General features: G+C 31.1%; 2 protein-coding genes across 2 annotated transcripts; one reads left to right on the forward strand and one right to left on the reverse strand.

Annotated features, from left to right (window-relative positions):
* Window positions 1-1121: 1121 nt before the first annotated feature.
* LOC131068925 (transcription factor MYB8-like) lies at window positions 1122-7299 on the forward strand. The gene is made up of 6 exons (XM_058004206.2): window positions 1122-1254; window positions 1440-1569; window positions 1657-1722; window positions 6136-6207; window positions 6721-6772; window positions 7000-7299. Exons 1-6 carry the CDS (start codon window positions 1122-1124, stop codon window positions 7297-7299), a joined length of 753 nt encoding a protein of 250 aa, XP_057860189.2.
* A 694-nt stretch (window positions 7300-7993) lies between these two features.
* On the reverse strand, window positions 7994-10727 carry LOC131068904 (transcription factor MYB41-like). Its single transcript, XM_058004190.2, has 3 exons — window positions 10592-10727; window positions 8702-8831; window positions 7994-8609 (listed from the first exon to the last, which is right to left on the reverse strand). The coding sequence occupies exons 1-3, from the start codon at window positions 10722-10724 to the stop codon at window positions 7994-7996; spliced, it is 879 nt and encodes a 292-aa protein (XP_057860173.2). The 5' UTR covers window positions 10725-10727.
* Window positions 10728-10948: the final 221 nt, after the last annotated feature.

Here is a 10948-nt window from a genome sequence, read left to right on the forward strand (position 1 = left end):
ATTTCTAATTCAATTGCTTGCATAAAACTGTTTTACATCTGCCTCATTTATTGCAATAGATAAACATAAAATATTCATTGCAATAGATATTCTTTATACTATAATTTTTTATTTGAAATTGACTGAAATTATTTGATTGTGCCTAAATCCTGTTGAGAGAAATGGTCATGTTTCTCTTCTCCGTTCACATCATAGATATCTGTAACTTTAATCACAACTAATTTGAAATGGACGGATAATTTAATTGATATCGAGTCTATCGAAAGGCAAATTCAAAGAGTGCTCACCGATGATGCGCACTTTTTTTCTTGGATGTTTACCACACCTTTCATAGCTCATGAATAAACCTCATACAACATCACGAACAATTCAATGAAAATTTGATCATTGAACATAAGATGTTTAAATAAAATAAAATAAACATAAAATAATAATGTATATAATCTTTGCAACATCTACGCCACAATTACCGTGGGTTGTTAACTTTCTTCCGAGTTCGTTCTGCACATTGATGAAGTATTGGCCAGGTCTCCATGCATAGTAAGCAAAACGTGTAAATCAAAAGTCAAATGCCTACCAACCCACCGATCAAGATAAAATAAAAGAAACACTAGTTAGATATGAATAAAAGGAAAAATGGAACTATATAACTGGATAACATTTCTCATCATTTACATATTGATAAAGCACAGCTCTGTAATATTTCTCCTCAGCAGGCCAGCATATTCCTTGAGCAGTATTGATTTTAAGGTATGCCAATATGGTCTAAAAAATCTACGAGAAATTTATTATCCTAATATGAAATAATTGCATCTTCTTGTGACTAATGATCAGTGAGTACTCTCATATATTGAAAAAATTAAGTGAATTTCAGCCAAATTTATGGTTTGTTGAAGGATGATTTGAGAAAGCCTATAGTGCATATAGCTTAGAGTGAAACTCCTCCTAGAATTAGATTGAAATTCTTTAGTGGTTGTATTATTATAGTAGATATGGTGAGAGGTCCATGTTCAATTAGATTGAAATTCTTTAGTGGTTGTATTATTATAGGAGATATGGTGAGAGGTCCATGTTCAATTATATTGAAATTGTTTAGTGGCTGTATTATTGTAGGAGATAATATGGTGAGAGGTCCATGTTGCAATGGAAAGGAAGTAAAGAAGGGTCCATGGAGCGAAGAAGAGGATCAGAAACTTATCGACTATATAAATAAGAACGGCCATGGTAATTGGCAGAAGCTACCAAAGCAAGCAGGTACTTTTGCCTTCATTCATATCACCATGTTGCAGATGTGTATTAGTTCAATTTTAGTTTGGATAATTAGTTCAATATTTGAAGCCTATGTATTTCGTTGAATTTACATGCAAGTCTTAAACTTGTTATATGTTGGATGATATGTATTTGCATAACATTGATAAACTTTGGGTAAAATGGTTCAGGTTTAATGAGATGTGGAAAGAGTTGCAGACTTCGTTGGGCTAACTATTTGCGACCTGATATAAAGCGGGGAAGTTTCTCTTCTGAAGAAGACCAAATAATACAGTTCCACCATGCAAGGCTCGGAAACAAGTAATTTCAGAAACAAACTTCAATTTATTTCATATGTTTAGTATTGTGAATAAATAATTTTTTTGACATGTAGATAAAATGTTTTAGGTGGTCCGAAATTGCAAAGCAATTGCCAGGGCGGACCGACAATCACATTAAGAACCACTGGAACACCAATCTGAAGAAAGGGCTCAAAGACACCACTGGAACATTTGGATCTCCATTATCTTCATACTTTTCCCTGCTCGAGATTGAAGCAAGAATAGGCAGAAATTTGATGAAGCATATAGGAAGTATTCACTTGGATCTTAACTTACCTAGTTCTGAATATCAATCTATTGGGATGGTACCAAATTCTATTGCATCAAATTCTCTGTGTCAAGAAAAACAAGTACTGAACTCATTTAATTCTCAATGTTTGGATAAGCTTTTTATGGGACAAGATCAATTCATTCCATGTTCAACAAACATCAGCGCTGAAATGCTTGATCAGTATAGTAATTTTAGCTTTCTGCCAACTGAAGGTAATGCTGGGGATTCTTTCTTTCCTTGGGTATCAAGCACATATAATCGAGCTGGCGAAGCACAATCGCCATTAATTTCACAAGATCTCTGGCTCAATTTTACAGAATTTGCAGATAGATCGGATGAAATGGTTGGATCTCTACAATCCGCAGGTATCATTAATACTGAAGATGAGGAAGGCTATTGGCAAACAATGCCAAAATTATAGGATATTAGCTCTGGCGGACTTTGCATATATCATGGCACGCCAGCAATAATTTGGGCTTATATTATTTTAAGGCATAATGTCAAGTATTACCAATTTATAGCGCCTATCTGCGAGGATAGCAATATAAATTTTAAATTTTGGTCTCAAATCTGAATAGAATATGCATAATTAGTTTGTTGGTGTTATATTTTTGAAATTATGGTGAAACTATCTAATTATGTGAAGATTAAACGTCTAAAACTGAAATTAATTTTCCAAAATATGTAAGTAGATGATAAAAAACAATTTGATTCCACCTATAAGATTTCTGAAATTAAATTTGTATAGGGCTACACAAGGAAGTATAAGATTATGAAGAGCTATGTGCGTCAATATACATACCATTGATCCCATCAATTCATATTCAGCATTGCTTACAAGAATTTATGTAATAATCTTATAAGAAAATAGAAAATAAATTCCTTAAATTAGATACTTGCTATTCATGATCAAAATATTCCACAATATCAAACAACCAAAACTGACGAGAAATGTCTCGTCACTACCTCTTCAAAGAGGAGAACCTTTGAAGCACAAGTAAATATTCAAAGATATGAATAACACCAGGATCGTCACAACCAAAAAGCTTATCAAATTAATTAATCCAAAGAAAATTTTCATTTCTTAAACTCAAATTGTTAGTTTATTACATTACAAAGAATGCATGTAACTTAAGATTTGTATAGTTTTTTATTCAATTATATTTATATTCAAGGTTCATGCACTTTTATAGATGACCGTACAACAAAATCAAACCCCATGGATGTGTTTTCTATATTCTAGAATTCTAATGATATAACATTTAGATGTTATATAACTTGTAAAGTTTATTATAATGTTTCTTCCATAGTTTTTATGCAATGGTTTGTATCTTTTGTTTATGATTTTGGTAGTGGTGAGAGAGTAAGACACTAAACAATGTTGTATCTATTTAATTTGGACTATAGATAAATTTTTACTCAAGACAATTAAGGAAATGTAAGAAAGTATTGACTAAAAAATTAAGAAATTATTAACAATTATGACTAGCTATTAGATACTATGACTAGCTCTTGCCAAGGAATGCTATAGACTAGTTGTATATTATTCTAAAGGAACAAAACTTACCTAAATAAACAACATTTATTAAAATATTTTATAATAATTCATATGTCATAAATAGATAACAAATAATATGATGTAAATAATCTTTTGAGAGGCCTCCTCATAGGTTCTAAAATTAATTATTTATACCAACTAACAATACACATCATCTAATATAAAATTGTGCTTCATTTACAATTTTATACAATCACTCGATCAATATAGAAGGATGTGTATTAAAAAAATATCCTTCAAATATTTCTCACTGATTTACATGGACATTATCATTTCAAGATCATGACTTACCTGTTTTTTTAATCATATCTATTGTATCCAAATAATGGAAAATATGGCCTAGCCAATATCCAAAATATTTTCTCCTCTAGTAACCCAAATACTCTTTACTCAATCTTTAATATTTATATATAGATTATGTAGGCATTAAGAAAGTGGGTAGCATAAAAATGGAAAATATCTCAAACACAACTTGTAGCACATAGAGAAAAGGGAAATATTATTTCATATTTATTTTAAAATAGAAATGTTCAATCTTAGGATAAGTTGTAATTTCTTTTGTTGTTTAATTTTATCTTTTATTCATTAAAAATAGATCAAAATCTTATTGTTTATAGCAACAAACATCTAAACATATTTCCATTCTATCAAAATGGAAACTATCATCATTGACATAAGCTACATCTTATATCTTTATTGTTTGTATAGCTTGGACCAATAATAAAGATTGGAAAAAAAAATAAATAAATAAAAGAAATCTCTTGTGAAGAAAAGAAATAATCTAAAACCTTTACAATATTTAACTTCATTATTTCCTTTTCTATCAAAATAAAGAGGGTACATCATGGAAGCAAAGAAAACATATTAAAATGAAAGAGTACTCAAAACAAAATAAAAATTAATTAAGTAGGCCTCTTGATATTTTGGAGACATTGCACATATAACTAAAATAAAAAAATAGTGATGAAAACACTTCTTCTCCGCTATGACAATGTGAACATTGTTTTAATGTAAAAAAAATGCTACTTTAATGCTACAAATAGTGACATATAGTCAAATTTGTATGAAATATAATTTATACTTTAAACATAACCAAATGAAAACCTTTCCAATGCATTCATAAAGTCAAAATATTATAAAATCCATCTAAAATTGCTTAATCAATCCACTTAGAAATCTTATCATAATTTCATGCTATTTCCATACAAAAAAATATATTTTCCCTACATTGTTTATGATATGAAAACTATAAAATACAACAAAGATTTACAGAATGGCGATGCGTCTTTGGGGAGTCTATTCCACCGCAAAGATCTACTTTAAAACTGGGGCTTTCTGTGTGTCTATTAGGCTTTGAAATGAAGCCTCCATGACAGAGATGATATAGAGTTAACTCTAGCTATGTCCGCTCACAAATTGGAATTGGGTGAGAGGCTTTGTAATCGCATTCTCAGCATTTTCAGGGCTATGTATCTTCTGCTTTCTCATACCACTCACCGTCCTATTCCCCCTTATGAGAATTTGCTCATGGTCCTCCACAATGAAATTGAAGATGAACCTCGCGCGTCAAATAATTCTGAAGGCATGAAAACCTGATAGGTCGCTGCGACTAATCATCACAAAGTTTGGTTTTAATGGATGCTTCAGTTGTATTGCTCTTTATTAGGAGTATTTTGGAATTGTCATGGTTCTTTTTCGACTGGTTAATCTTTCTCTTTTTGTTCCATTTTAATTCTCAGGTGTTTATAGTTGCTTTATCGTTTCACTTGTAACTTGTAGCTAGGAATGTGGCTTGGTTTCTTGTATTTGCCCTTGAAAATGTCTGTTTATTCTGGGGTTTTTGTTTTGAGCCAATTGTAACTAGGAGACTGAGAAAATGGTTACCTGAAGAGGTAGACTAAAACTTAATTTTGATGGGGGCCTTGAGAAGCAATCTTGAGGTCTTAGGTATAGAATGCCTCATTAAGAATGAATAAATTTTTTTAATTTGAAAAGAGAAATAAAATGGATCACTTCGCAATTAATGAATACTGCTGATTGGGTAAGATTTGAGTTAAGGAAGAAGGACATCTCTCTTTTATATCCTAAATGCTAGAATCATTCCCTTAGGCTGTGGGAATTTCAAGAAGTTTTTAAGTCATCACTCATGAACAGCATTAAATAAGAATGGAATGTCAGAGGTTGACTCTCCCCCTTATAATTTTCTTTGAATTTAATGTTCTAGATGTTTTGCTTTGGGGGGGTAAAGTTAGATCTCTTTTAACTAATAAATTGCTACTTGTAGTGGTAGGTAAGCCATTTGACCAAAACTTTCAAAATTGGAATCCACTTAGCAGATTTTTGGCGATCTGATAGTTCCATTTGGCACGAATAAGGCAATACAGATGCTTTGTGGAGTTAATTATTGAAGCGGCTTCCCTCGCAAGCTTTATTCCATTTCTTTTTCTTTCTCAGTCAAAATAAAATTGTAAGTAAAATTTATATTAAATTAAATATATTTTATCAATTCATAAATAAAATCATAAGTTTTATATAAATATGTAAAATTTTATTATATTTTTTCAAAAATTGATTCTTGTCAGAAATAACATTCAAAATGGTGTCCCCAAGCTTGCCAAATCTTGGAAAGCCCTCCCCTTTAGTGATCTGGTAGCAGGCGGTTTCTTTGTGTCTGTCAAAGGCACTTGGGTGTTTAAGTCCATCTAAAAAGCTTGGGAGCATGTGCGCAAACTTATTGTCAACTCTAGCATTGACTGTAATAGCACTCTACATGGGGAGAGATCAATATGGTGGAATCTCTACCATAATTCTAAACCCCTTGCTTTAACCCAAGGATGCTCTGCTAGGTGTTGGTATAATAAGGGCATTAAGTATTTTATGGACATCTTGGAACATGATAATCTCATTAGTTGGGAGGATCTTAGTAATGAGTATGGCCACCCTACCTCGCACAAGAGAACCTACAATATGATTAAAAATGTCTGTGCTTGTCTCAATCTTCCTAGGAACACTGATGTAGATGCTCACAGATACCTCTCATTCCTTTGGAAGGATGGTTCCCTCCTCTCCAAGATCAAAGCCAATTTTATCTACAAATTGCTCAACTATGACACCTCGATTGTCGATCACATTAGCTCCCTTTGGTATGTTGACTCTAATACCTCTGCTTGGCAGAAATTTTTTGAGAAACTATGGAAGTCTCCCATCCCCCCTAAGATCAAAAGCTTCAGGTGGCAACTCATGCTGGATAGGCTGCCTATTAGGAATAACTCGATTTCTTACGACTTATGCTCTATTTGTAGGAATCCTGAGACTACACGACACATTTTTCTCGACTGTATTTTTTCTAGAGAGGTCTGGTTGACATTTGGAATCTCCCTTACTAAACATGTCTATACTCTTATATTATTACTGGTTTCATTCGTGGGCTTAAGAAGGATGCTAACCTATTCTAGCAAAATCTTTCTTCTTTCATACTTTGGTTTATTTGGAAATTTCAAAAATGAGGAAAAGTTCCAAGGCAATGATAGATCTCTTACTGAGTTTTTAGAAAACTCGTACATTATAAAATTGTTGTGCAGATATGTTTCTTGATAAATGTCGAGAGGGAAAAGTTGTTGCGTTTCCTCAAGGATGGCCATGCAACTATGTTCATTTATGAGATGAAAGATGGATTTGAATGGGCTAGGATTGCAGAAAATCATGTTGCCTTCGATGATGCACTAAAGAAGCTGATCAAGGAACTCAAGGATAGCAGAGGTCCCTACTTTGACAAGCTCGAGATGTTTACTCAGATCTTGGATCGGAAGAAGGTGGTGTGGATGGAAGGTCCACAAGGCTGGACCACGTGGTTGGAAAATCAAGATGAGATTCTCCAATAGATGCCTAGTATGCTGCTATAACAATTAGTGTGTTCCTAGTCTACTTTCTTGAATATTGTATAATGCTAAATACTTTCCTTCATGACTCTTTTTGGTAGATGGATGACTGTATATGTTCAATTGGTTAGTGTCTCTGACCTTACTGCTTGATGGTTGAGGCTCTGCCTCCCATGGTTTTTTTGTATAAACTCTCTATATTTTGATCTCTCAATTTTTAATACAAAAAAAAATCATGACAAAATAAGAGAAATATAAATAAATGTAAAGTTAAATTGCTTAGATATTTTAAATATATTTATCTAAGAGTTACTAAGAGATATGAATGTTGAGGTTATTTAAGATAGATATAAAATAAAATAAATCTCAACTAAATAAAATAGATTCAAATTATTTTTTCTTAACTTTAAATATAAATAAAATTAAGGTACCTATACTAATTCAAAACATATTAAATTATAAAAAAATTATTTATGTGTCAAAAATAATTATACCCAATGTCTTGTGACCAATACACAACAAATATTTTACCACTTAATTTGATAGTCTCCATGCATACACAATACACACAAATATACTAATTATTATATTTTATACATAAATTACATGCCAATAATGATTGATTATATCAATGCTAGATACATACAATGAAACAAAACAAATCAACGATATTAAAATACTGAACAACTGTAGTATTCTAAGCTAACACATTTGTCCAGTAGTCGTTACAATCATCCCAATTCATGAAACATGTTGGCATTTTTGTTTCTGTTATTTCCATGGAGTCGTCTGAGAATTCTTCAAAATCGAAGAAGGGCTCTTTCGGAACCGAAGCTTCAGAGCTGCTGGTGTTCACCATAGAAGATGAAGAAAACAGTGGTGGTGATTCATTGTATTCACTTGGCAAGGCGGTGAAAAGTGAATCTGAATTATTTTCTGTCCATAAAAACTTGTTCTTACCACTTAGATTAAACAGTTCAGATATAATATTTGTTGGATTATCTTGGATAAAACTCTCTGGTAAACACTGAGCATTAAATGACAATAGTTGTTGAGGCATAGGATTTAAGGCCACAGAAGCTGCTTGTACAGGCCTCGACAAATTAGGGTTTCCATGCGCAGCAAGGTTGATAAAGTGCCTGCCAATTCTGGCTTCAATCTCCAAAGATGCAAAGTAAGAAGATAATGGACTTGGAGGAGCAAAAAACATGTTTGTCATTGTTTCTTTTACTCTTCTCTTCATGCGGGTATTCCAGTAATTTTTTATGTCATTATCTGTACGACCTGGAAGTTGTCTTGCTATTTCAGACCACCTGATCAAATATATCGTATGTCAAAACTAATCCCACAATCTTAATATATATATATATATCAAAGACATTTTTACATTGATTTTTGAAATTACTTGTTCCCAAGCCTGGCATGGTGCAGTAATATTGCTTCTTCTTCTTCTTGAGAAAAATTTCCCCGCTTTATATTTGGCTGTAAATAGTTGATCCAACGTAGCCGACAGCTTTTGCCACATCTCAATAATCCTGCACGCGTTTTACATCAATATATATGCAAAATATAATATCATGTTCGATAACTCGTAAAATTTACTGGTATAATTTTACAGAGATTACACGACCACCATAGCTATTTAAATGTTCATAAAATAGATTTTAAAATATAGTTCCATTAATTAATCAAATATATTAATAACAAAATATGTTATAGCTTTTAAGAATTGAAGATTTTTATAGGTATTGTATTTAGAATTCTATTCATTTGAATTTGGTAATGGCGAAAAATGTTCATTTACACTTTTTCCTGGAGAGTTTATCTCTTAAATGAGTTGTAAATTCAATTTTAGTTGACATTAATTTGACAATTAAAATTAAAATCATTTATGCAAACGTGAATTTTAAGTGTTAAGTATATCAAGAGGTTGAATTCGAGTATCAGCAATATGACAACATATTTGCATTAATTGGACTTTTATCCTTCCTTTGGGGTTCATTTTGATCAAGTTGTTCCTAATGTATTTACTACTGTAATTTATATTTAATTTATATATTTCTTAGATCAATTTTTTTTATTATTTAATTTATTTTTTAATTGGATGAAATTAGTTGGTATAAAAATGATTGATTTAAAATATATAATTAATTGATTTGTGTTTAAGTGTATCATATTTTATGTAAAATCTAATTTTTTTATGTATTTCTAAAGAAACTATAGCTCCAATTTACAATATTGCATAGATAGTAGTATAGACAACAAACATTGCATCATAATATTACATTGACATCTTTAACATTATTTTATGTTTTCTTGCTGCCTGAGTGGTGTTCATCAAACCTTCAAAGCAGTAATAAGGATTTACTCAAAGAAGAACTTTCATAACTAAAACACTTCTTAGTAATGTCAACCAACACCACCTATTATAAAATGTTAATTAAACATGTCAAATATTATAGACATTAATTTATGTAAAGATCATATTTGTAAGAAATATTTAGAATTATCTAGGAGCTTTGGAGCAGGGCATGGAAATTAATTGATTCATTATGAAAATAGTTATATTTTCAAATATTGTAGTTGCATATGATCTAGTTAATATAAGGCGGAAAAAATTGATAATAGACATGACACATGAGATTTTTTACATAATATTTATAAAATGTGGTTGTATAGTGCATATTTTCAAAATAAGAAGAGGATGATATTATTGATGATACTTTTTTTTATCAATTTTTATTTTCTTTAACAATGATTCATTGGTATGATTTGTTAGCTAGTTTTCAAGAAGAACATTTTTATTTATTTGTGATCTCTCATTCAAAATTTTTAACTCATTGTTTTTCTTTCCAATACTATTATTGTCAATGAGAGTGGACCCTACTCTATAATTTAGAGGTAATAAAAAAATCCCTTTCTATTAAGACTAAAATATAAATATTAATTGATAACTTTTCAAAACAAATCATACAACTCAAAGATTAAATATATAATAATAAATCATAGTGCTATTTTCATAAAGGGTGCAAAGTCTTCAAGATATGTTTGGCATGTAGTTCCATGTAGTGAAAAGGAAGCTTATTGAATTCCATTATCATGTCACATCCTTGTTTATATCCTTTTAATTCATCGGACTTCACCATTATTATAAAACATTATGATAGATATCTTACTTACTTCTATATGGTATATGATTATTGTGTTTATTAATATTTTATCATTCATAACTAATCATTTTTATAATCATCTTAGATTGATAGAATGAGCATTTTTTATGAAATTGATAACTAACCTGCCTGCCTTGGAAGCTTGTGCCATTTACCATAGCCGTGCTTATGAATGTATTGGACCAGTTTCTCATCCTCTTCAGCAGTCCATGGCCCCTTCTTCACTTCCTTCTCATCGCAACAGGGGGCACGCACCATATCTCCTACTCCCTATCATTTTCAGTTTCAGTAATAGCAAACATGCCTTAAAATTCAGATTTAGTAAATCTTGATTTAAATAGATGCAAAACCAGAATTAATCAACAAAATCAAATGTAAAAATATATAAGCAAATCACAAATTTTTGTATCATAGATGGCTTAAATGGAGGATTTAAAGTCCACACCTTATTCCTAAAGAGAAAGTTCTATACAGTTGGGCTC

The sequence above is a fragment of the Cryptomeria japonica genome, chromosome 7 (genome assembly GCF_030272615.1).
Source record: "Cryptomeria japonica chromosome 7, Sugi_1.0, whole genome shotgun sequence".
Classification (NCBI taxonomy): Eukaryota; Viridiplantae; Streptophyta; class Pinopsida; order Cupressales; family Cupressaceae; genus Cryptomeria; species Cryptomeria japonica.